This window comes from Physeter macrocephalus, chromosome 6 (assembly GCF_002837175.3).
Source record: "Physeter macrocephalus isolate SW-GA chromosome 6, ASM283717v5, whole genome shotgun sequence".
In the NCBI taxonomy this organism is placed as follows: domain Eukaryota; kingdom Metazoa; phylum Chordata; class Mammalia; order Artiodactyla; family Physeteridae; genus Physeter; species Physeter macrocephalus.
This window is the reverse complement of record NC_041219.1, coordinates 15,658,864-15,686,228: the sequence shown is the minus strand read 5'-3', so window position 1 is coordinate 15,686,228 and position 27,365 is coordinate 15,658,864. Positions and strand designations below refer to the sequence as shown.

Here is a 27,365-nt window from a genome sequence, read left to right as displayed (position 1 = left end):
TTAAGTGTTGAATTTTAAGATTTCTTTATGTTCTAGATATTCCAGTTTATTTTTGATAAATAAAAGTTATCCTAACATATAACTAGCTAAATATCAATAAATAATTATTTTAGAATGATACACATGAGGATAAAATTACTTATGAATAATTTTATGAAGGACTAGTTTTTGTTGTACAACATAATCAGTGTTCTTTAAATAAATGACTCATTGAATGAACATATCTTATTTTGATCACATTGAAATGGATATTCCATTCTAAATTCTAAAATTCTAAGTAAAGAATTTCCATGAAAAGGCTGTTAATATTTGGCTGTCAATGATTCAGATATTCAGATATTGTTGCAAACATCCCTAGAGATAGTGCCCTATGGCAAGCAAAAAGTAAGTAAATAAATAACAGTGAGAAAAAAAAAGAGAGAAAAGCAAATAAACATGTCATTGTGCCAAATATCACAGGATGAAAAAATGCATAGCTGAAATAAAGGTTAAATTGGTTCAACACACATTTTCACAACATTTGCTGTTATACATTTTTATGATACATAAGAAACATATATTTTTTCTTTTTATAAGAATTGTTTCTCTAAAATTAGGATCAGCTTTAAAGCTGAATACATGAAAGAATTATCTGAATGCTAGAAAGAACCTTCTATCCTCCAAATATCTTTCGTTTGACATCTAAAATTCTACTCTTAGAGGTTTAGTAGAAATTTATTAAACTATGATATCCTTGGAAGAGTTAGCAAATTAGGATTTGCAATCAATGCTTTGTGGTGTGAATGTGAATAAGTTTAGCAGCAACTTTCCTCACAGATAGGTAGGATGGGGGAGAAGTGCAAAAAGTATAATAAGAAAATAAGTACCTGGAATATACATGGCCACAAAATGGAAACAAGCAGAATTTTAGGGTGCTGAGGATAGGATGTACTTTTCAATTTAGATCCGTAAGTTTATAGACAACAGAGTATGTAGCATAATGAAAAGACTAGCTAAAAAATATTTTACCTTGGAAACAAGAAGAATTTTAGGGTGCTGATAGGATGTACTTTTCAATTTAGATCCGTAAGTTTATAGACAACAGAGTATGTAGCATAATGAAAAGACTAGCTAAAAAATATTTTACCTCCTATACTTACCTTACAGATAGCAACAAATAAACTATAGCAACACATCCCTTCATGTGCTCTTTCCAAAGATATATCTGGTGGCAAAGAACATCAGGAGGAGGATGGGGCAAGCGAGTTCTGGGAAGTTGACTTTCCACATTAAATTCTTATTGGTTACAATCTTATTATTCATTCAGACCCTGTTCATAGGAACTGGAGGAAATCTGTATAGATTCTGACATTTATCAAATAGATTATGTAATAAAACATGTCACTTAACTAAGTGAAGAAAACAGATATGGTAAAACATAACCTGGGTTCTAATTTTGAATTCTAGATTATTTAATAATAGAGTATTATTACTTTAATGTGCATTTAAACCATGGGAGAGAAATAATTAAAATGGAATTTAAGGTGAAGCTTTATTGGCTATAGAGAGTTGGACAAAATCATCTCTTAGGCAAGGTAACTCAACTTCTGAAATAGTGTTTAAATAAATGCAAAAAAGTACAATTGGTTACCTTATTATGAACTAATTTATTTTTGTATTTACAAGTATTGATTATTCTACATAATTCCACTTTGCCTCATAAATGTAAATACAAAGCTTTACTTTTGTCAGTCACAGTGAGTCACTGAATTTTAAACTTATATGCTTAAAAAATTTCTTTTAACACATATGCTTTGTAGGGTAAGGTGTGAGAAACTGTAAGAGAGACACTTAACTCAGTCAATTTTTAGCATGAAAAATAAACCTTACCTGATTCTAAAGTAGTAACAATCACTTCAGCACTCGACTTTCCTTCCACATATGCAGCACTAATATTTCCAGTGAATGCAGTGATCACCACGGAATACCTTGTGAATATTTTCAAATCTTTAATTTCTATGGTTTTATTTTCTCCATTTGACTTGATTAAGGAAATATTAAATTCATCACTATCTACCTACAGGAAAAAATAGCTAACAATTAAAGGAAGCAGCACTTGAGATACAAATCACTAAAACATAATAACAGAAAGGTACGAGTGGTATATTTTTCTAGCCAAGATTTTAAAATTCTTTTATTTACAGTCAGACAGACCTGGGAAATCCAAAGTGCTACTTTAACAGTTTACTAATTATAATTATTTCAACAATTGAAAGTAAAAGAAAAAAATCAATCACAATTAATCAGAACAAGCAGAAATCATCTCTGCAGTCAATGAAATTTATACTCCAATTTTTTTTTAACATCTTTATTGGAGTGTAATTGCTTTACAATGGTGTGTTAGTTTCTACTTTATAACAAAGTGAATCAGCTATACATATACATATATCCCCATACCTCCTCCCTCTTGCGTCTCCCTCCCACCCTCCCTATCCCACCTCTCTAGGTGGTCACAAAGCACTGAGCTGATCTCCCTGTGCTATGCGGCTGCTTCCCACTAGCTATTTTACATTTGGTAGTATATGTAAATCCATGCCAGTCTCTCACTTCGTCCCAGCTTACCCTTCCCCTTCCCCGTGTCCTCAAGTCCATTCTCTACTTCTGCGTCTTTATTCCTGTCCCGCCCCTAGGTTCTTCAGAACCTTTTATTTTTTAGATTCCATATATATGTGTTAGCATATGGTATTTGTTTTTCTCTTTCTGACTTCACTCTGTATGACAGACTCTAGGTCCATCCACCTCACTACAAATAACTCAATTTTGTTTCTTATGGTTAATATTCCATTGTATATATGTGCCACATCTTCTTTATCCATTCATCTGTCGACGGACACTTAGGTTGCTTCCATGTCCTGGCTATTGTAATTGTTTATGGCATCCTTTGCTGTGCAAAAGCCTTTAAGTTTCATTAGGTCCCATTTGTTTATTTTTATACTCCAATGTTTTATAGAGGTTGGTACCCAGCCATCAAGGGTTCAAATCCCAATCTGGTCACCTAATAACTCCAGTTGCATTTGATAAGTCATTTATGCTCTCTTACTTTCTGTATATGTAAGACTGGGGTGATAATATCTACTTAAAGTATTTTCATGATTTAGAAAAAACTGATCTGAAGTAGCCGGCACAGAAATTTGCAATTTTTTTTTTACCATGACCAACAAACATGAAACACATTTTGCAACATAATTCAGGATGTGTGTGTGTGTATTCTTTATAACTGAAAATTGCTTTTCAGAAATACAACTTCTGAAATGCACTTTGATATTTTCTGCTCTTTTTAATTTTATTCCAATTCATTTAAAAAATGCTGGTCATAACTGAAGTTTGAAAAACTGATCTAGCACCATGCAAGGCACTAAGTAAGGAAAGAATCAATTAATTAACATAGATGTCATAATTATTAAATGTGTACAAATGAGTATGCTTAGGTATATTAAATATAGTTGTATAATTTATTAAAACATAGTCTGTCTTTGATGGAGAGTCTGGCCTATTCACTGTAGGGATTAAACATAGCTAAAGTTTCTAGCACTAAATAGAAGGGCTTTTCCTGAGATGAACAACAGCAAGTTTGAAATCCTATTATGCCTGCTTCTCTCAAGTACTTGAAAGACTTAAAAACAAGTTGGGGGCTTCCCTGGTGGCGCAGTGGTTGAGAGTATGCCTGCCAATGCAGGGGACACGGGTTCGAGCCCTGGTCTGGGAGGATCGCACATGCCGCGGAGCAACTGGGCCCGTGAGCCACAACTACTGAGCCTGCGCGTCTGGAGCCTATGCTCCGCCACAAGAGAGGCCGTGATAGTGAGAGGCCCGCGCACCGCGATGAAGAGTGGCCCCCGCTTGCCACAACTAGAGAAAGGCCTCGCACAAAAAAGAAGACCCAGCACAGCAAAAATAAATAAATTTATAAACTCCTACCCCCAACATCTTAAAAAAAAAAAAAAGTTGGATACACTGTCCTATCAAGTTCATTTTCAACTTGACCCTCTCTCATAACTTTGAAAGATGTTTTTTGTTTAATATGTTCTTCAAATGCTCTTTTCTAAGAGCTTTTTAAACTAAAAACGATGTTGCTATGATAAACACAGCAAAAGGCTGAAAAATATCAGATCTGCAAAAAGTCAAACAGATCGAACCAGAGCAGTGGAGGGAGGTGTTCCACTTCTAAAGTGGCAGAAAAACAAATCAATCAGTGTAGGAACCCAATTGATCGGGTGCATGCACCCACTGGTAGAAAGTGTATATGTATTTAATTAGTTGTCAACATCTAAATATCACATACAAATCGGGCTTTTAAAATTTCCCCTATGACTAGGCTTATATTCATGCTGGGTAACAATTATCTAGAGATGAGTGACAGGTGACTCCTCTAATGGGGCAGGGGTCTCCAATTCATCACTGAAGCTTCATTGTGACTGTTCCTTGATGTTCCTTGCCTGACTACTATAGCTATTTCAACTCTGATTTTATTGAGTTGAGCTGAATTCCTCAAGATTCCATAGCAACTTGGTAGCTGAGACAGGATTTACTCCCAGGTCTTTGAAGAGTCCAGACCTCTCTACCCAAAGTCATGGGGCATGGTCTTATAAAGTAAAACTAAATTATTCCAATGCCTTCCATTAAAAAATTGATAACAAATAGCACGTAGTAAAACATGAAATAACATGCATGTGACCTACTATATCTTAAAAAATATACAGTAAAATTCAAAAAGAATGCTGGGCCCTCAAATACAGCATATGGAAAAATTCATTTTCTTTCTTCACTAAACCTACTATCATTAACTAATATTTGTCCACTTACCCAGGACTGAAACCTCAGACCTTTTTGACCCATCATTTCCCTTCAATCAGTTCCAAATTTGTTTGCTCATATTTGATCATCGATTATTATGATGAAATGTCTGCCATTTTTTTTGAAGTGTGGCTTTTTTATATACATTGTCAGTAATTAGATTCTGGTTCTATTTCCCTCTCCTTTGCCTGCCCCACCTGCACTCTTCCCCACCTGGTACACCCCCATTTAATTCTTACATCCCAGAACAGAACAAATTTAATCTTCTCTGTGCTGTCTCCTCTATATATTATGTCCCCCATAACAGAAACTTTAATTACTTTGTTAGTTTATATTCCAAAAAAGACTGCATACCTCATACTCTACAATTAGCTCTTTATATTCTGGTGCCATTCTCTAGAGTGTGAGCTACTTGGAAGCAGAACTTTGTTTTCCATCTTTGTCTTGGTGAAAGAAGCTACAAAGTATTTGCTAAGTTAAAAAATAAAGGGACTGACAAAGGGCCACAAAATGCATTAATTTCCAGTAGAATCATCCAGGATGATATCTGAGCCCATATATCTTTATTCAAGATTGTCAATTTTTACTTAATTTGAGTCTTTTAAGGGAAGAGTTTTATGCCCTTGCGGTTAGTATTTGGCAGAGGCCAGGCTGCAGCATAAGTCCTAAATTCAATGACATACGTTCTTCTTTGGGCTGCGAGCCAATGACTTTTGAAGGTAGATAGTTATATATTCATGAAATGAGCTGCAGATAAACTCTATAAGGATAATGACCACGTCAGACTTGTTCACTTCTACATACCCAGCACGTACCACAATGCTGGCATCTGAATGTATTTAAAAGTGTGTTGGGAGTTTGGGATTGACATGTACACACTGCTATATTTAAACTAGATAACCGACAAGGCCCTACTGCATAGCACAGGGAACTCTGCTCAATATTCTGTAATAACCTAAATGGGATAAGGATTTGAAAAAGAATAGATGCATGTACATATGTATAACTGAATCACTCTGCTGTACACCTGAAACTAACACAACATTGTTAATCAACTATGCTCCATTATTAAAACATAGTCTTTGATGGAGAGTCTGGCCTATTCACTGTAGGGATTAAACATAGCTAAAGTTTCTAGCACTAAATAGAAGGGCTTTTCCTGAGATGAACAACAGCAAGTTTGAAATCCTATTATGCCTGCTTCTCTCAAGTACTTGAAAGACTTAAAAACAAGTTGGGGGCTTCCCTGGTGGCGCAGTGGTTGAGAGTATGCCTGCCAATGCAGGGGACACGGGTTCGAGCCCTGGTCTGGGAGGATCGCACATGCCGCGGAGCAACTGGGCCCGTGAGCCACAACTACTGAGCCTGCGCGTCTGGAGCCTATGCTCCGCCACAAGAGAGGCCGTGATAGTGAGAGGCCCGTGCACCGCGATGAAGAGTGGCCCCCGCTTGCCACAACTAGAGAAAGGCCTCGCACAAAAAAGAAGACCCAGCACAGCAAAAATAAATAAATTTATAAACTCCTACCCCCAACATCTTAAAAAAAAAAAAAAAGTTGGATACACGGTCCTATCAAGTTCATTTTCAACTTGACCCTCTCTCATAACTTTGAAAGATGTTTTTTGTTTAATATGTTCTTCAAATGCTCTTTTCTAAGAGCTTTTTAAACTAAAAACGATGTTGCTATGATAAACACAGCAAAAGGCTGAAAAATATCAGATCTGCAAAAAGTCAAACAGATCGAACCAGAGCAGTGGAGGGAGGTGTTCCACTTCTAAAGTGGCAGAAAAACAAATCAATCAGTGTAGGAACCCAATTGATCGGGTGCATGCACCCACTGGTAGAAAGTGTATATGTATTTAATTAGTTGTCAACATCTAAATATCACATACAAATCGGGCTTTTAAAATTTCCCCTATGACTAGGCTTATATTCATGCTGGGTAACAATTATCTAGAGATGAGTGACAGGTGACTCCTCTAATGGGGCAGGGGTCTCCAATTCATCACTGAAGCTTCATTGTGACTGTTCCTTGATGTTCCTTGCCTGACTACTATAGCTATTTCAACTCTGATTTTATTGAGTTGAGCTGAATTCCTCAAGATTCCATAGCAACTTGGTAGCTGAGACAGGATTTACTCCCAGGTCTTTGAAGAGTCCAGACCTCTCTACCCAAAGTCATGGGGCATGGTCTTATAAAGTAAAACTAAATTATTCCAATGCCTTCCATTAAAAAATTGATAACAAATAGCACGTAGTAAAACATGAAATAACATGCATGTGACCTACTATATCTTAAAAAATATACAGTAAAATTCAAAAAGAATGCTGGGCCCTCAAATACAGCATATGGAAAAATTCATTTTCTTTCTTCACTAAACCTACTATCATTAACTAATATTTGTCCACTTACCCAGGACTGAAACCTCAGACCTTTTTGACCCATCATTTCCCTTCAATCAGTTCCAAATTTGTTTGCTCATATTTGATCATCGATTATTATGATGAAATGTCTGCCATTTTTTTTGAAGTGTGGCTTTTTTATATACATTGTCAGTAATTAGATTCTGGTTCTATTTCCCTCTCCTTTGCCTGCCCCACCTGCACTCTTCCCCACCTGGTACACCCCCATTTAATTCTTACATCCCAGAACAGAACAAATTTAATCTTCTCTGTGCTGTCTCCTCTATATATTATGTCCCCCATAACAGAAACTTTAATTACTTTGTTAGTTTATATTCCAAAAAAGACTGCATACCTCATACTCTACAATTAGCTCTTTATATTCTGGTGCCATTCTCTAGAGTGTGAGCTACTTGGAAGCAGAACTTTGTTTTCCATCTTTGTCTTGGTGAAAGAAGCTACAAAGTATTTGCTAAGTTAAAAAATAAAGGGACTGACAAAGGGCCACAAAATGCATTAATTTCCAGTAGAATCATCCAGGATGATATCTGAGCCCATATATCTTTATTCAAGATTGTCAATTTTTACTTAATTTGAGTCTTTTAAGGGAAGAGTTTTATGCCCTTGCGGTTAGTATTTGGCAGAGGCCAGGCTGCAGCATAAGTCCTAAATTCAATGACATACGTTCTTCTTTGGGCTGCGAGCCAATGACTTTTGAAGGTAGATAGTTATATATTCATGAAATGAGCTGCAGATAAACTCTATAAGGATAATGACCACGTCAGACTTGTTCACTTCTACATACCCAGCACGTACCACAATGCTGGCATCTGAATGTATTTAAAAGTGTGTTGGGAGTTTGGGATTGACATGTACACACTGCTATATTTAAACTAGATAACCGGCAAGGCCCTACTGCATAGCACAGGGAACTCTGCTCAATATTCTGTAATAACCTAAATGGGATAAGGATTTGAAAAAGAATAGATGCATGTACATATGTATAACTGAATCACTCTGCTGTACACCTGAAACTAACACAACATTGTTAATCAACTATGCTCCAATATAAAAATTAAAAAAATAAAGTGTGTTGAAAGAATGAAGGGAAAAAGGAACAAATGACAACTTAGTTCCAGGAATCCTAGGGAAACTGTGAAATGTTAGGATCTGTTTGAATTTTTGCTATCTTTGATCCAAAGGTGTTTTGGTGAGCATATATTTCAGTTCGGCAATTTTTATTTGCTTTTTGATGTTTTTTCCTATTTTCCATCACACCATTGTCTACTGGTTTTAGCCACGTCTTAATATTTGAGAAGTTATTTATCATCTCTGTGCCTCAGTTCCCCTTTATGCAAAATGAAGATGATAATATTTACATCAAAATGTTATTAGATAAGATATGATAATACAATGCATATGAAGAGCTAATATGTAACTGAAATAAGCAATTACAATATTAGTTATCTTTCCATCCTTCTCTTTCCCTTGCTCATTTTTAATCTCAGTAAGAATGCTAAGAGAATGAGGTTATAAATCGCTTTTTTTAATGTTTTATTTTTCCCTCCTCTAAACACAACCAAATTCCAAGAGAGAGCTATTTTCCTTAATAAAGTGTCTTTTACTTGATAGAGCACAGCATTAACATTTTATTATTTGCTTTTAATGCTATTCCCAGAGCATTTGTCATTCGTGTTGATTATTTTTGGCTAATTATTAACTAAATATCTTCACAGATATGCTCTAAAAAAGGAACATAAACTGAAGACTGAATGGGAGGAAAAATGTACCAATAAACCCTGAAATTTTCTTTTAATCATGACACGTCTTTTGAGAAAGTATTTCCTTTAAGAAATAATATAAAGACATTAAAAAATCATAAAAGTTAAAACAAGAGATGGATAGAAACAGCAAGAAGGAGAGGAGAATTCACCATGAATTACCTAATTTAATGTGTTAGAGGCAACTGTAAGAGACCGCTCATCAGGTCCAGTAAAGCTCAAGCAGGCTGGCAAGGAGATATTTCCAATTCTAACCCTAGATAACAACTCTGCATTATTCACATTGTGCAGCACCCTGTCTTAGGTGAAAGGCTTGACTCTCATGCTTGGGTCTCCTTCTGTCTGGAAGGCTACTCCAATTTGGTGTCTTCAGGGACATCTTATTTAAATGTTTGTATTCCCCAGGATACTATCCTCAGGTTAGTTCTTACGGAAGAGTCTGTACATGTTGGGTAGTTAATCTCATCTACTCATGTTATTTCATCTATCATCTAAACACCAACAGTTCCCAAATCTGGAAATACAAACTTCCTCTCCTGAGCTACAGAACCACAAATAATACTGCTAATGGGCTATCTTCAACTGGAGGATTCCCAGGCATCTTAAAGTCGGTGCATCTAGTACTGAATTCATGCCTTTCCTCTACAAATCTGTTCCTCCGCACAATTTTCTAAATCATATATCTTAAAGTCATCCTTGATTATTCTTTTCACTCACCATCCACAGATTTTTTTCACCAAATCCTGTAGTTTTAAATTATTTTTCATTCTGTTTTCCCTCACTCCATTTCCTCTGTCCTTTTCTTGTCCAGTTTTACTCTTATAGTTTCCTGTCTCCTTATTTAATTTTGCACCCCCAGGACTTCTCTAAAACTATTCTCTACAATGCACCCATACTGATCCTGTAAAACAGAAATCTGTATCCCGACACTGCTTTAATTCCACAATTGGCACCCCACTGCCCTTACCATGAAACCCACACTCCATAACATGTTGTAAGTCTGGCTCCTGATCTGGCCTCATCTCTCAGCCTTTTCTTCTTGAAAGTTTCGACCAAGGATTCCAGAACGACTTGCTCTTTCCTGAAGGAAGCTAACTTTTCTATTATTCTAACTTCTATTACCATTTCCTTTTCATGTTCTGCTTCAATTATTTTCAAAATTAAGCTCAGATTCTATCTTACTTGGGAGATATTTCTCCTAATGCCTTGTCCGTTCTCCTTTTATGTTTTGAGTTCGTTTTCACTGTATTTTAAACCAATATATTATTATCAACTTAACCTCGTTTATACACATCATCTATACCCTGACGATAAATACAATAATAACCATGGTGACGATACTTTATTTACATTTATTGAACACTTACTATGCGTCAGGCAATGTTTTAAGTTCTTTAGGCAAATTTTCTAATTTAGTCCTCACAAAATCTCTGTACACTGGGTAGTATTATCAATCTTTATTTTACAGATGTGGACACTGAAACACAAACAAGTTAAGTAAGCTGCCTAACAGAGCTGAGATTAAAATTCAAAGTCTGGTTCCAAAACCTATATTCTTAACCATGCTCTATACTGTCTTTTGTAGAAGGTAAGACATGCCTTACCGATTTGACATCTATCAAATAGAATGTTGGTCCAGTAATGACAGCGGGTTCACTCCAGCTGATGTTGATGCTAAAAGGTGATGTTGCTACTACATACACATTTTCAGGAGGACCATCTGGAGCTATGAAAATAGAAAAAACTCAATTACCTTGCTACATTTAAGCTAGTATTTGCCACAATACGATAATAGAAAAGATCGTAAAAAAGGATAATCATGATGAATTAATTATACATAAATTTATAGCTCACAGCAAGCTAAAAGGCACTGGCAAATCAAACGATGTAATTACTTTCAAAATAATTACTATGCATAAAGAACTTCCATATGAGAAATTAACGGTCATAAATACATTATTTTTAAACTTGAAATAACAGTTTGAAAAGAAAGCATCACTATTGCTAAAATAAATCTTTTTGAACAAATCAATATTTTATTGTAAAATAGTTAGCTTAACAATGTTGTTTTAGGAAAACTTGCAGAAACTAAACATATTTGACTACAGAAAAGTGGAACTGGTTCAAGTGAATTATATTTAAAATGTATTGTCTTACAAATGTATCAATAAATTGGGTTGGTTTATTGTTTTCACTGAGGGGGTAGCATAGGAAATAGGTTATACAACTGATCTTATTATTACAAATGTAAACATTTCCTGAGTTCATTATGATTCCAAACAAATTCTTTAATTTGTCTTAACTTTTATTATTGTTGTCTTTCCTCAAGAGTGCAAAACAAGAAATAATATTTTAAGGAACTGACTGATGAAAACCTGTGTTGAAATTTCAATTTGTGAAACTACTAGGAAGTAGAAGAGTATTCAGTATGTTACGAAGGATTTAGTCACAGTTACTTTGACATAGACATTGACCTAGAAACACTGTTTATACATCCCTGTCCTATCACGGCCCCTCGACAATTCCAGGGAAATTAAATATTGGGAGATGAATATTTCCCAGCATTTCTGATTTTTAAATCCACATGAACAAACATTACTGAACAATATCATTCCTTAGATCCTGAGAAGGGGTAAAGAAGAAGAGAAAATATTCATTTCCTCAAATTTATAACAGCAAAGTTGTATGATCTTGGTCAGACAAAGTTTCTGGACCTCGGTTTCTTCTTCATATGCATATTTCACAGTGTTTTAAAAAGAACTGCGAACACAAAATGTGTGAAAGTAGCCCATAAGTTTAGTGTTTGGCCCTTTTTGTAAATTAATACAAAATATTATTAACAAAGGGCAAAGTAAAGATAAGAACTAATTAGAAATACAAATAATCTACTATGGGAGGGCAAAGGCAAAGTGGTGAGTACAGTTGGGCGGGGAGTCAAGGTAAAGTTGCAGAGAGGAGCTGGGGACTGAATAGACTTTGAAACATGAGAAGGATTTCAATAATCAGAAGGGCAGGTTTGGGGGCACTTCTTTGCTAAGAAGGTCATAAGCAAAGCCACAAAGATATAAACAATGGGATCCACAGACAGAATATTATTTCTGCAGAATGGCTTTCTTATGCTTTTTAATCTTATGCTTATGCTTATTATTTTATAATTGAAAAATATAACTCTAGGAAGGGGTCCACACACTTCACCAGATTGTCCAAGGAATGTATGGTACAAAAAAAAAATCAGAATCTCTAAATTTAAGGAATAGAGATATCACAGGAAGACCAGCATTAATGGAGGGATAGGGTAGGGAACAAGCTTCAAGCAGTCATTTGGGAACTAAGTTAGGGAGCACTCGATTATCTTAAAGCGTTTGAAGTTCATTCTTTAAACAATGGGATGTCAATGAAAGTTCTGAAAAGGGAAGTATTTTTCTAATGATTCAGGAAGAAATCTGATGCAGCTATGAAAAAGATATGTGCTCTGAAGCAATGAGCCCAGATAGGCTATTTCCAAAAAGCCAGGTGAGATCGGATGAGACCCAAAAGTAGAAGAGTGACAGTAGGTAGAGATAGGAGGAGATAAATCCCAGAGCCCTCAGAAAACCTAATAAAAAGAACTTAACGGCAGATGAGATGTGAAATAGAGGAATGTAGTAAAAGCTAACTCATGTATTAATACTGGGAGAGTAATGCCAGAATTCACAACAACAGCACGTTCAGGAACAGACAGTAGTTTTGGTAGGGATAAGACTATGGCAGGAGATGATAAATTTGGTCTGTACTCATTAAGTCTGAGATACTCACAAGGATTCAGATGCCTTCCTGGCAATTGGAAAGATGAGCCTAGAACCAGGGAGACAGGACCAAGATGGAGAAGGGTTTTTAAAAATTTTCAGATAATTCCTTACAAATTGGGATAGTATAAATATGGCAAGTATATCTGGTTCAAGTGAGTCACAGGCTCTGAGGAAAGACAAAAGTTTTATTTCAACGCCAGGTAGCTGTTTAAGATGCTAATAGTATTGACAATCTTTGAACTATGAATGAGTTATTGGTACTTAGAACATTTCCAAGAAAGATGATATTATATGTTTTGGAATTTGGGAGCCCAGCTCAGCCCATAAAAGTATTTTTTAATAGTAGCATTGAAATAATTTAAAGAAGTACTCAAATGTTACTATAGAGGACTCTAGGAAAGATGTATAAGAAAGTTTCTGTGGGAAAACGCTTTTGGGGTGACAAACATATCCTTCCTGCTTGTACCTTTTCTGAACTTTGTGCAATACTCTGAACATTGACTCAGAGATCCAGTCTATATGGCATCCAGGGGAGAGAGTGAGGAGGGTATGCTCCTGGATTCAGAGGTGTGATAAGCTGAGAGGTGTTAATAATAATGACAGAATTAGGCACATGATTTCTCTGGTGACTAATGTAGAGAGATCATGGAATCTCAGCAGTTAAACACACCCTGCATGACCTGAGATCTTCAGTCTTATTCTAACTTTAGGATCCCAGTGGGAAAACTGCCTCAAATTGTAGTATAATTCATTTAGATAACTATACACATAACAAATGAGAACTATAGTAGGTCTCCTGCCACCAGCATAATTGTTTTTGGATGCCCTCACAGCATAATGCACTCCATATTCAAAAGTGGCAACTCTCTTTCCTTCCCAAGCTGGATATTCCTTAGAAATAAGGAGTGGATAGGCTTCAGGATTAGGTACTCCATTACTGATCATCATTATATACTTTCTTCATGGAGAAATCGCTCTGAAAAATGTAAGATGTGGGCTTCCCTGGTGGCGCAGTGGTTGAGAGTCCGCCTGCCGATGCAGGGGACACCGGTTCGTGCCCCGTTCCGGGAAGACCCCACGTGCCGCGGAGCGGCTGGGCCCGTGAGCCATGGCCGCTGAGCCTGCACGTCCGGAGCCTGTGCTCGGCAACGGGAGAGGCCACAACAGTGAGAGGCCCGCATACCGCAAAAAAAAAAAAAGTAAGATGTTTTGTGGGTTTCAATGGCCTGTCTCCTGCCTTTGACTCTGTAAAAGGGGATGGGCTAGAAGCTAAGTAAAGCTTTATTCAGGTGGCTACTGATTAATATTTTAATTATTTATCCTTTATTAATGTTTTTGCAAAACCTGCCTTCTACCTCTGTATGGACCATTGTGGAGAGGCAGAATTTTCTGACATGCTGCACGTTTCAAGTGGTATGAGACAGGAAAATATTTTAGCCTACCTTTTCCTTTATTTCTACCAAAACGTTCTGTTGACTTTTAGGTGAAATTTATGCATTTATCCAACCAATATTTATTGAGCATCTTCTATGTGCCAGGGACTGGGAAGACACCAAGCTTATAGAAGTGATCAAGGTAGCTGTGGACCTATCCATATAGAGCTTCTAGTATGTACCCACTCTTCTTCACTCAGCAACTGTTTATTGAACACCTACTCAAGGCAGGCATTTTTGAGGTGCTGGGAATGGAGAAGAAAACCAAAGATACAAAGATCATGGAACCACTATTTCAGTGGAGGGAGACAAATAATATATAAAAGTATATTATAAAAATTTATATAAATTAATATATAACATACAAATAAATGATATACTATGTTAGGAAGTGATATGTACCATGACAAAAAATGAAGCAGGGTAATTGGGATGGGAATGTGGATAGGAGTTACTATTTTAAAAAATATGGTGGTCAGGCTATGCCTCTCTAAACAGGTAACATTTAAACAAAGATTTGAAGGAGGTGAGGGAGCATGGGAATGTTTGAAGAAGAAGTATCACAGGGAGAATGGCCAGTGCAAAGTCCCTGAGACAGGACTGTGCCTGGTGTGTTCTAGGAATAACAGGGACTCCAGTGAGGCTGGAGCCAAGTAAGTCAGAATGTGAGTCAGACAGGAAATGAGGCCAGATTGTGTAGGGCCTTTAACGCCACGGCTAAGGTCTTTTAAGAACTGCTGTCATAGACAAAAAAGACAAATGCCATAGTTTAATAAACTAATATCATGAACTAGAAGGAGCCTCTATAGATTTTGGTGCTTGGTATCTAACTCATACCAAGAAGACGGGCCAAAATTCATTATAACCAAAGAGGACACATTATCTCCAGAATGTTATTCTTATACCTCTAAAACATATATAAACTCGATGGCTGTCGAGATTACACTTTTAAACCTAACTCATTCTAGCAGGCAGGCAAGGTGGTGCATTATTGTTGCCGAGATAATGGACAGCTTACTGAGAATTTTCTGTGATAAGAAAGCCGATGAGATTTTTCTGTGACTAGGTTGATGGTAGCTTGTTTTTACAAATATTTTCTGGAAATATTCTTCTATGTCTGTGTCTTCTCTGCTCTGTAGTCTGGATCTTTGGGGTCTCAAATGAGGACAGATCCAAAACCATTTCCCAAGGAAAACCTCGGCTAGTCTTGCAAACATGTCTGTAGACCAGCTCAGAAAGCAGTATGATGCCTTGCTTCAACTTCTCGTCTTTCATAGTAAAATGTCAACCCTGCAATCATTCCTTTAATACCAGCAATCAAAGCCCTCATCAGGGAGTGTCTGCTACCCCAAGCAGAGCTGACAGAAAAATGACATTCAAAGATCATTCATGGTACGTACTAACCACTTGAACTACTAAATATTTTAAGTTCTATGCACTAATCAATCATTATAAAAAGGCAAGGTATTTAGCCCCTCGCTGAGCTGTGCTTTAATTCTTGAACTTTCCTAAAGTGTCTTTTTTCTTTCTTTTTTAAGAAACAATCACTCTTAATAACATTTGCATTTTCAGTATACTTGATAAAATTGCCTGTTTTGTTACACAAGTGTTCCCTGTGTTAAATCCTTTATGAAATATTTCTCTTAGAACATATTAATCTATATTCTTGAAGAATTATAATATGATGGAATAAGAACTACTATATCTGAAATTTAAAAAAGTAAACACATACCTAACTAAACTGATATGAATATATTATATGCACATAATATATAACTGAATATATATTTCATCTGTGTAAAGATAAACATTTGATTAATTCACGGATTTTTTTTTTTTTTTTTTTTTTTTGCGGTACGCGGGCCTCTCACTGTTGTGGCCTCTCCCGTTGCGGAGCACAGGCTCGGGACGCACAAGCTCAGCGGCCATGGCTCACGGGCCCAGCCGCTCCGCGGCATGTGGGATCTACCCAGACTGGGGCACGAACCCGTCTGTGTCCCCTGCATCGGCAGGCGGACTCTCAACCACTGCGCCACCAGGGAAGCCCTAATTCACGGATATTTTAAGAGAAATATTTAGAACACCACATGCTCAAAGTATACTATAAAATGGTATCTATTTTAATATTGTCCAAATATTATAATGTACTTTTAAGCAAATAACATTTTCAAGTTTCTTTCATGCAATTTTCTCTTGGAATTTATCAAAATTCCAAAAATGCATAATAAAATATTTCAGTATTATTTTTTCTTTTATTCCAGTGTGTAGTAAACTATTATTAGAGTTACATAAGGGGGAATACAAAATTACAATTATGAATGTCAACAATCAAAATAAAGGAAGCTTAAAGCAGTAAAGGTATGGGGAATTGAAAATATGCCAGTTTAAAAGCTTAGTAATATATAAGCATCTTTGGGAGACTTTGTTTGTCTCTCCATAAACTGTCACATTCTGATTTAGGATTGTTTGTGAAATGAATCTAGTCAGTAGTAGGCCAAGATATCACTATACCCTTTCTCTTATAAATCACAGCAATTTACTCAGTAGGAATGATCTATCCTTATTCTCTCATTCCCCATAATCCAATCACTTCCTCTCATAAGCACTTTTCCCCTGGTTTTCGCAATAATGCATTTTCTGTAACTAACAACCATCATTTCCTGATTATCATGCTTCTATCCTTGCACAGGAATGTGGGTCTTATGTGGGTCAGGGTCATCTTTCCCATCCATCTGTGTCCCCATGCTAAGTGTGTTAGCTGAAAGGTGAGTCTGGAGAGACCATCATTATGCCTATAGTACATATAAAAGTTTGAATGCCCCCAAGTCTATGACACTTTGATTAAGAACCATCAAATTTTGGTGTGTCTAATACTACACTTTCAGAATAAGCACATTCAAAGAGTTATTAGAAACTTTGCCTTCTGCAGATCCCTGTAAATTTTATTTAATGATGAAAAATGTTGTAGAAAATACTCTGGTTTTTAGTGCATGCTGTAGTGACCTTCCTAAAGAATAAACATAAATAAATAAATGACTTGACAGCAACTCACAAGACAAAAAATCTTGAGCTCTGTACACATGTATGATTTAGACTGTCTGCACATCTATTTGAATTTAAGTTCATTTCAAGTTTATTTAAAGGTCCTTCCCTTCAGGGTATTTTAGTTTCAGGATTTGGTACACTGGACCACCAGATTCCTATTTTCTGTCATTACCTAAATGAAGGACTCCCATCCTTTCTCAGCTTATACAAGTATTAACAGCCTCTAGGACTGTGAGTTGCCTTAGATTCACCATACCTGAAGGAATTTGCTTTAAGTTTTAGATGTCTCTCAGGACTAAACAAAATCTAATTGGCTGGGTGGTTTGGGTGGATTCCTTACATCTTAAATAATTCAAGGCATCAAGGGCCCTGAAGAAGTTCAGCAATTAGATTGACCATATTGATGGAGGCCAAGAGCATCTCAGGACACATCCCACTGGTTACAATACTGCACTAATTGGCTATCCTTCACTGGTGTTAAATGTTTCCCTAGAGCCCAGTGATTTCACTGCTCAGTATGAGATACTACTGTTGGTGTATGAAATATTTCCTACCCTTTTATAAGATTTTAATTTTGTTTTACAGTTAGGTTTCCCAACAGCAAGATAGTAGCACAAAGGGCAAATATTACAAGCATAAGAATCTGACCTATTAGACTGTTTGATGAGTATTGAGAATGATTCATGGATGCGCACAGTATTAGACTTCATTGTATGACCATTTTCTTTGATGCTGAGTGAGTAATTTTCTGAGTCATTTCAGGTTAGCTTAGGTGGAAAAAAATACAAAATACCAAAAAACTCTCACTTCCAATATTAGCCATGCCAGGTAAGAATGAAAATATTCTCATATTAGTTCCACTGCTTTTAGGATCAGATAATACAACTTTTTCTAGAATAGCATCATGTTCATAAAACAACTTTCTATAACAGTGGTTCTCAAATATGTGGTGTTCAAACCAGCAGCATCAATATTACCTGGAAAGTTGTTAGAAAAGCAAATTCTGAGATCACACCCCTGACTTACTGACTCAGAAGACCTGGGTAGGGCCTAGCACTCTGTGTTTTAACAGGCCCTCCTGATGATTCGAATGCTTCTGGTACAAGTTTAAGAGCCACCGCTCTGTAACATCAACGTACTATTGGAAAAAGCAGTGGCACTGCTCTTCAGATCAGGTACCAATGATAAGAACTCTTGGTAACAGGGTTAGAAAGGGGGATTGCTGTTTCTGTGAAGACTGGGAACGTAGTTAGTGGTGGAGGGCTTGGGAGCTGTTAATAAACATGGAAACTTGCATCCAGCTAACGGACACTCCACACACTGGTCTCCTTGTGCCTTTCATGTATTTTAATTCTGAATAAACAAGGAAGAGGTTTCTCCCTACCATCACTCCCTCTCATTCCCAAAGTTTCTAGAGTAATAACAGGTCATCATGTTCCATAAGAACATAAGAAAACATCATCATTTCTATGGTACCTTGAAGCTATGTGTAGGAGCAACCTGGAATAATTCAGATAAGGCCATCACCATAACAAAGTGTTAGGGCTGGGATAAGCATTGCTACTTCATTCTCCCATGCATTGTATGCAGGTATAATCAGGGTAAAATAACTATCAAGGGTATAATTAAAGAGAAGAGAAACTAAAAGTGTAGTTCGAGGTTATGTGTGTTAGGGCAAGTCCCATTTAATTTGTTTGGGAATGGAGATGGTTGGATCATGTACCAGAAGCTTGTACAATATCTCCAGGTCTTTCTTAGTCTCAGTTTTCAAAGCTAATAATGCCACATGCTGATTATCCTTTAAATTTCCTTTAACTGTTTGGTTTTTAGTAATTTGCTGAAAAAGACATTCCACTTGTTCATGCAAATGGGGATTTCTAACTATTTTTATTTATATTCCAGAAAACTTGCTTAACAACCTGGCAAAAGTTTTTTGTTTTTGTTTTTTTTTTGAAATTAAATATAGAGCCCACCTAATCAAACTTACAAGCTTTTGCACAGCAAAGGAAACCATAAACAAAACAAAGATAACCTACAGAATGGGAGAAAATATTTGCAAATGATGCGACTGACAAGGGCTTAATTTCCAAAACATACAAACAGCTTATACAACTCAACAACAAAATAACAACCCAATTGAAAAATGGGCAGAAGATCTACATAGACATTTCTCCAAAGAAGAAATACAAATGGCCAACAGGCACATGAAAAGATGCTCAACATCACTAATTATTAGAGACATGCAAATCGAAACTACAATGAGGTATCACCTCACACTGGTCAGAATGGCCATCATCAAAAATCTACAAACAATAAATGCTGGAGAGGGTGTGGAGAAAAGGGAAACTTCCTACACTGTTGGTGGGAATGTAAGTTGTTACAGCAACTGTGGAAAACAATATGGAGTTTCCTCAGGAAACAAAAAACAGAATTACCATATGATCCAGCACTCCTACTCCTGGCATATATCCAGACAAAACTCTAATTCAAAAAGATACCTGCACTCTATGTTCACAGCAGCACTGTTAACAACAGCCAAGACATGGGAACAACCTAAATGTCCACTGACAGATGAATAGATAAAGAAAATGTGGTACATATATACAATGGAATACTACTCAGCCATAAAAAAGAATGAAATAATGCCATTTGCAGCAACATGGATGCAAGTAGAGATCATACTAAGTTAACTAAATCATAAATAAAGACAAATACCATATGATATCACTTATATATGGAATCTAAAATATGACACAAATGAACCTATCTATGAAACAGAAGCAGACTCATGGACATAGAGAATAGACTTGTAACCACAAGCCAAGGGGGAGGGGGTTGGGGGAGGGACTGAGTGGGAGGTTGGGGTTATAAGCTATTATATATGGAATGGATAAACAACAAGGTTCTACTGTATAGCACAGAGAACTATATTCAATAGCCTATGATAAATCATAATGCAAAAGAATATTAAAAAAGAATGTATATACAACTGAATCACTTTGCTGCACAGCAGAAATTAACACAATGTTGTAAACCAACTATACTTCAATAAAAATTTTTTTTTTTGCGGTACGCGGGCCTCTCACCGTTGTGGCCTCTCCCGCGCACCACCAGGGAAGCCCAATAAAAAATTTTTTAAAAATAGAGTTGAATGCTTTATTAAATAGTTTAATTTTACATGCATTCTGCTATTTCCTTTAAATTAGGGTTTCACCTATCTTCTCTTTGTATACTACTTAGCACCCTTCCATCTCTTAGTACTTTCATACCACCATGAGGCTTTGCCCGTCTTTGTCAAGATCTAAGAGCACAGGCTCTAACCTAGAAATGAATGAGGTTCATGAATGAATCAATGTGTGTAAAGTTCTTAGAATAGTACCAGCACATAATAAACACCTGATAAGCTTAGCTATTTCTGTCATTATTCTTAACTATCCAGCCAAGGAGTCTCGGCTCAGGTACTGGGCCCAACCAAAAAGTGCCCTCAACTACCAGACATAGCAATCCTATGGTTTTTTCAGAAATGGGAGTTTTCCATAGTCAAATCAGAGTTCTCCCTTCTTCCTTAATAAATGCAGAAGAAAACAGAGCTGAAAATTTGTTGGCCTAGGGCCTAATACTGAGGCAGGCCTGAACTGAGGTTAATGACCAGAAATCACAAAGAATTAAACATGCTTCACACTTCTTTCTGAACCAAGAGAAAGAAGATTCTCAGAAAAATCGAAATCAATTCAATTCAACATAGGTTTTGAAGTCTGAGATAAGAAAGTGGGAGAATTCATTGAATTTTTGAAAGATAAAACACAGCTAGTTATTATTGGGAGAAAGATTTTTTCTTCTTTTATCCTTTTAATAACCAGGCTTTCTAGAGGCAAACTTATGTCTTTTCATGCACCTTGAGTGGTTCATCTCACAAAAATCCAAATAAACTGAAAGAAACCCCAATACGGGCAATAAAAGCATATAAGATTAAAGAAAAAAAAAACACCCAGGCTTTGTATAATATTGATGATTTAAAAAATAATATAGTGATCATTCTTATCCTTTGATTTTTAGTGATTTTGCTGAAAAACACGTTCTACATGCTTATGTAATAGGATTTCAAAATATTTTTATTTATATTATAGAAAGCTGTTTAATAACCTGGCAAAAGCTCTTTTAAGTATACAGTTGAATGCTTTAATAAACAATTTTACATGCTTACTATTATGTTCTTTAAATTATGATTTCATGCAAATATCCTCTCTTTGTAATTATACTTAGCAACCCAAATTTATACATTGGTCTCCTTTGTTTTCTTCATGAACTATCAGTCACAGTTTACTATCTCAGTTAATCATTTCGATACTGTTAAAGCTTCAATCCACTCTGAAATAGGCACTTATTATTTTCTTTCATTGTTTGAAATCCTCCTCAATTTATTAGGAACGTATTTCTTTTCTATATGCAGTAATTCATACTTATGTTAATTAATGAAAAAGAAAAAAAATCAACAATATAAAAATAGACTGGGCCTTTCTCACCTTCTGAGATGGCCCACACTCTGTCTGTGGAGTGTGTTTCTCTCTAAATAAATCCACTTCTTACCCATCACTTTGTCTCTCACTGAATTCTTTCTGTGATGCGACATCAAGAACCTGAGCTTCATTAAGTCCTGAGACCAGCTAGACCAACTCCCGCTCATCGTCAACACCGTTGGGGACATCTTCTGTGCCGCTTCTTTGTGACAACTTTATGGGCACTAACAACTGGTTGGGAGACTACCTGAGAAGTGATAGCATCTAAAATCAAACTAAGGCCCCCACCCAGGTGGAAGATGGTAACTTCAGGCAGAGTATGATTCCTGGAGCAACACCCTGTTACCTCACCACCAACCAATCAGAAGAAAATCTGCACACAGTGGAAGATAAAAGACTCTGACCCCCCTCCCAAAATGATTAACTGCGATTTACTTCCCCTTCTCCCTTTAAAAACTTTCATGGTCAAGCAGAATCTTGGGAGTGGTTCTTGGATATGAGTCTGCCTTCTCCCCAGGTTGCTGGCCTCCTGAATAAAGCAATCTTTCCTTTCCAACCAACCAACCAATAAATAAATACATAAAATAAAATAAACTGGTTTTGTGAAATAAAAGAAGCTGAACATGTCAAACATGAGTGGAAACTGACCAGGAGAATTTTAATTTTGACAATAACCATGCAAATATTTGAAAGACAAGCTATAGTCAGAAAGAAAATCTGAAGAAAATTTATATGAAAATTTTTGCAATATGGAGAATTCTGACATGGAGAATTTTGATTTGGAGAATTTTGAGTCCAAATGCCATATTCATTCAGTCTTAGATATTGAATAGGCACGAAGAGTAGAAACATACATAAGACATGATCACCTGTCATCTCTGCCTGTAACGAGCTCAGAGTTCGACGAGAGAGAGAGATAAACAATTATGATGTAATACGTTCAGTATTTAGAAACAATTTTTGGAAGGTGGGTGCGGAAAGAGGAATTTATAGAAGGCTTTGCAAAGGAGATATTTGGTCTCCTTGGCAAAGAAGAGGCAGTTGGTCTCCAAAAGAGGACAGAAAAGACAGTAAGAAAGAACAGTAAGAAAGAACACACATACTTTGCTCCTTCTCTGTAGCACAAAGGAGAAAGAGCAAAGTACGTGTGGGGAATATAAACAAAAATCATAAGTAACCATATAGAGCATACTAAAAATACAATTTTTACACAACAGGAAAATAGAAAACTATCAGATTTTAAGCAGAGGAATAATAGATAGGTGTATTCAAAAACTAGGTTCAGGTGGAGGGTAGAGAAAATGGGAACAGAAAGACCATTTAGATATCTTTTGTAATAATCTAGGAGACGTCTGAATTTAGGGAGCCTTAACAGAGAAACATAAATTCAAGAAATATTTAGAAGGGAAAGTCAGTAGAAGTTAGGTAGAAGTTAGGACTTGGGGGTGGGAAAGGCTAAAAAGGCTAAAAAGAATCAAGAATGATTCCGAGATTGCTGGCTTGAACAATCAGACGAACAATGGTACGATACACTGAAACAGGGAACACACAGGTAGGAGGAGGCTTGCAGTGGGGCAGGAACAGTGGTAATACGGGGTTTGAGATGTCTGTGGAAACCTAAGTGGTCATACCAGTAACTTCAATCTACAGGTCTAGAAGACAGAGAGATGTCGTCTTGAATTACACATTTGGGAGTCTTAGGCAACTAACTTAGAAGACTTTCAACAGCATATAATTAATTTTGCAGAAGTACAATCATCATGTCTAGAATAAGTTATATTCACTTCCTTTACTGGCACCAGGATAGAGCCTATTCTAAAAACCCACTGCCACCAAATGGGCTTCTTCATGTCATGAATTATATTTTCCTATTTATTTATGGCTAACATCTCTTCTTATCCTTATATAATTGCTTCTTTATAGAAAGGAGAATACCTCTGTTATGATAGCATTCACCACATTATAAGTGCATTATACCATTTAGAATATATGAAGAAAAATAACTGAATACATAGTAACTCATCAACAATGTCTCATTTTTTAAAATGTTAAGGAATGCTTTGCCCTCTATTTGGTTTTTCTTCTTTTTAAATCATAAAGTTGCATTCCTTGGAAGCTTCTTTGATGAGGCATGTTTTGCTGAATTTTTTTTAACCTAACAGATGTTTGGGTAGTTAAAATTCCTCATGAGTATGGTATCCCGTGGTTTTCACAACCTAAGTGTTACCCCAGGAATTTTCCTTTCTTGCTGTCTTCCAGTCCTGGTGGTCTATAGGAGATGCACATTATGAGAGTCCCATTTCACTCCATACTAAATTTCACACCCACACTCTTTTAAAGTTGTACATTCCCTCAGCATTATAAGTACCTATTGTGCACCACAGAGATATTTAACAGCTTCCATTCTGCATTCCCCCCCCACAACTCAAATTGCTTTTGAGTATAAGGATAATCAGAAAAATAAGAGATGAGTAAAATAAGCTATAAGACTTTAATGTTTTAAGTTAAATATTTCTGCCATTTGTAATATCTGTGCTTATGTTGTATCTCTGCACACTTAGCATGAAGCAGAGAGTAATGGCTATTATACAGATGATTTCAGCAGAAAAACAATTTGGTTTCAATTATCTAGATCAGAGTATGTGGGAGAAAGAAATGTTAGCTTGAGATGGCCGAATGTTGTTTCTTTTATTCACTCCAGTGTACAGTGGCAGATCTAGATTCAGAAAGTAACCCAACGTAATTCTCAGCTTGCATTCCAACTTTGCTCCCTGCATCTTCAATTTGAGTGCTCTTCTTTATGAGCTCAGAGAGAGTTAATACAACATATTTTCTTATTCTACAAGTCATTTTAGAACATTTTATAATATTTATTATTCCAAGTGGGTGGTCTTCTTATTTGAGCTATTCAAATGTTGAATAATTTGACCTCAAACTAGCTATCAATTGCTAGCTCCTTATGAAAGAAGCTCCAGGTTTTGATAAGAAGTTCTGGGAATAAGTGCTTGGGCACAACTTGAGCTATTAGAGTAACATGCACAAATCTGAAATAGTGATTTTATACTAAGTTATATTGCTGTTTAGTGTTTTCCATAATTCAGAGGAATCATTCATTTTCATTGTTTTATTTTCTTATAAAACAACATAACACTTTTTTGGAATCAATGACATAAAAAACTTATTAAATTTCTTCATCCAGATTACTTTTTATGTTTGCAAAATGTCTGTCATGCTTTTCATCTTTGGTATGTAGAATCAACATCCAAGCATTACTTGCTTTTAATCTTAAAAACATTACTACTCTTCAAGATATTTGTTGCTTGACTGTTCTTATTTCTCATATTCTTATACAACATGTTAGTAGTTCACTATATATACTGTCTTGCAATAATACATGTAGTGTCTTTCTGTCTTTCATATCAAATGCCACCTCAGAGTATCTCTCCTTGGCTTAATAAATAAAACTTTTTTTACCATACATTTATGAAATTCAAATATATTTATCATTAGAAAAATGTCCCCTTCATTTCTGAGACTAAATGAAGAGTGACCAACTCATTCTCATAATTTTCAAAATTAATTTATTATTACCACCCCTATATGAATACTCAGCTGAAAAGCTAATAAGTTGGAGAATGCCAAGAAAAATAGTAAGTCTGTTGTCACAAATTCTGAAATATATAAATCTTTTCACTTTTCTCTCTTAATTACAGTGGTAGAAAGGCAACTTTCCATGTATCCCCTTTTCTATCTTATTGATAAAGAACAGAGTACAAAATTAGTCCTTAAGGATAAAGAACAATAAAAGGGAATAGGAGTAGCATAGAAAATCTACTTAACTACTGAAAAATTTTTTTCACACCCAAGTACTCTCTGATGGAGAAGTCAAATTGTGGCTGGTATCTGTGAGATACCAGACCAAGAGAGAAGAAAAGTACCAGATAAAAGTCAAACTGGTACTCCATACGAAGGTACTCTTTCGATTAGTCATCAAGTAAAGATCTGGGAGCTGGGGTGAAAAAGAAGCCAAGATTATCCTCTCCATTCCATCAAGAACTAACAAATCAACCAACTAACCACCGATGGCAAAGGAATATATCCTAATAAAACTAGAAAAATAATGCTGTTTATTTTTTAAAAAGCTCACATTGATTGCGAAATATTTGAAATATTCTACCATTATTCTTTTAAACCAGAATAAGCAAAGTGGAGTAGTAGGGAATTGAAAATGACCAAATTCTAGTGAGTGGGTCATAGACCTTAAAGTGGGGTTGGAAGTGGAGGGACTTGGGGGGAAGCAATGACATTCAGGTGGAAAGACTCCCAAATTTTCAGAATAAGAATGGGGGATTCTTTAAAAATCCAACTTCCCAGTTTCATTTACCAGCTTTTGAATTGGTCAGGTTATATGTTGTTTTATGCTAATTGAACATCTTCCACCATCCTGTCTAGAGTACTTGAGGAAATGATACATTTAGAAATTCTAATTCCTGGCTCACTGTAGCAGGCAGAAGCAGCTACTGTCCAAGTGAGATGCTCATAAGGAGTAGGATGGGAACCCTTAGTGGCAGCAGATGCACAGGCATATGGTCTATTTTAATCAAAGGTAACAAATTAGCTGCCCACAGGCCAGATGCGGACTACTGACATGTTTGGTTTGAAAAACTAAATGTTTTTAAATTTTAAAAACTTGTTACAGCAAGAAATTAAGTATTTTCACATTAAAAATCTAACTTTCCCCACAAAGCTACAGTAATCAAGACAGTATGGTACTGGCACAAAAAGAGAAATATAGATCAATGGAACAGGATAGAAAGCCCAGAGATAAACCCACACACATATGGTCACCTTATCTTTGATAAAGGAGGCAAGAATATACAGTGGAGAAAAGACAGCCTCTTAAATAAGTGATGCTGGGAAAACTGGACAGGTACATGTAAAAGAATGAAATTAGAACACTCCCTAACACCACACACAAGAATAAACTCAAAATGGGTTAAAGACCTAAATGTAAGGCCAGACACTATCAAACTCTTAGAGGAAAACATAGGCAGAACACTCTATGGCATAAATCACAGCAGGATCCTTTTGGACCCATCTCCTAGAGAAATGCAAATAAAAACAAAAAAAAACAAATGGGACCTAATGAAACTTAAAAGCTTTTGCACAGCAAAGGATACCATAAACAAGACCAAAAGACAACCCTCAGAATGGGAGAAAATATTTGCAAACGAAGCAACTGACAAAGGACTAATATCCAAAATTTATAAGCAACTCTTGCAGCTCAATAACAAAAAAACAAACAACCCAATCCAAAAATGGGCAGAAGAACTAAATAGACATTTCTCCAAAGAAGAGACACAGATTGCCAACAAACACATGAGAGAAATGCTCAACATCATTAATCATTAGAGAAATGCAAATCAAAACGACAATGAGATATCATCTCACACCGGTCAGATTGGCCATCATCAAAAACTCTAGAAACAATAAATGCTGGAGAGGGTGTGGAGAAAAGGGAACCCTCTTGCACTGCTGGTGGGAATGTAAATTGATACAGCCACT

The 27,365-nt window shown here is 36.1% G+C and overlaps 1 protein-coding gene across 1 annotated transcript in view; it reads right to left on the bottom strand.

Moving 5' to 3' along the window:
* The window catches only part of PTPRQ (protein tyrosine phosphatase receptor type Q), a 213,167-nt gene that overhangs the window by 64,439 nt on the left and 121,363 nt on the right, over positions 1 to 27,365 (bottom strand). The window contains exons 27-28 of the mRNA XM_024122873.2: positions 10,622 to 10,743; positions 1,870 to 2,056 (exon numbers count right to left, since the gene is read on the bottom strand). Of these exons, the coding sequence (XP_023978641.1) occupies positions 1,870 to 2,056; positions 10,622 to 10,743 (309 nt within the window). The remainder of the gene's footprint in view (positions 1 to 1,869; positions 2,057 to 10,621; positions 10,744 to 27,365) is intronic.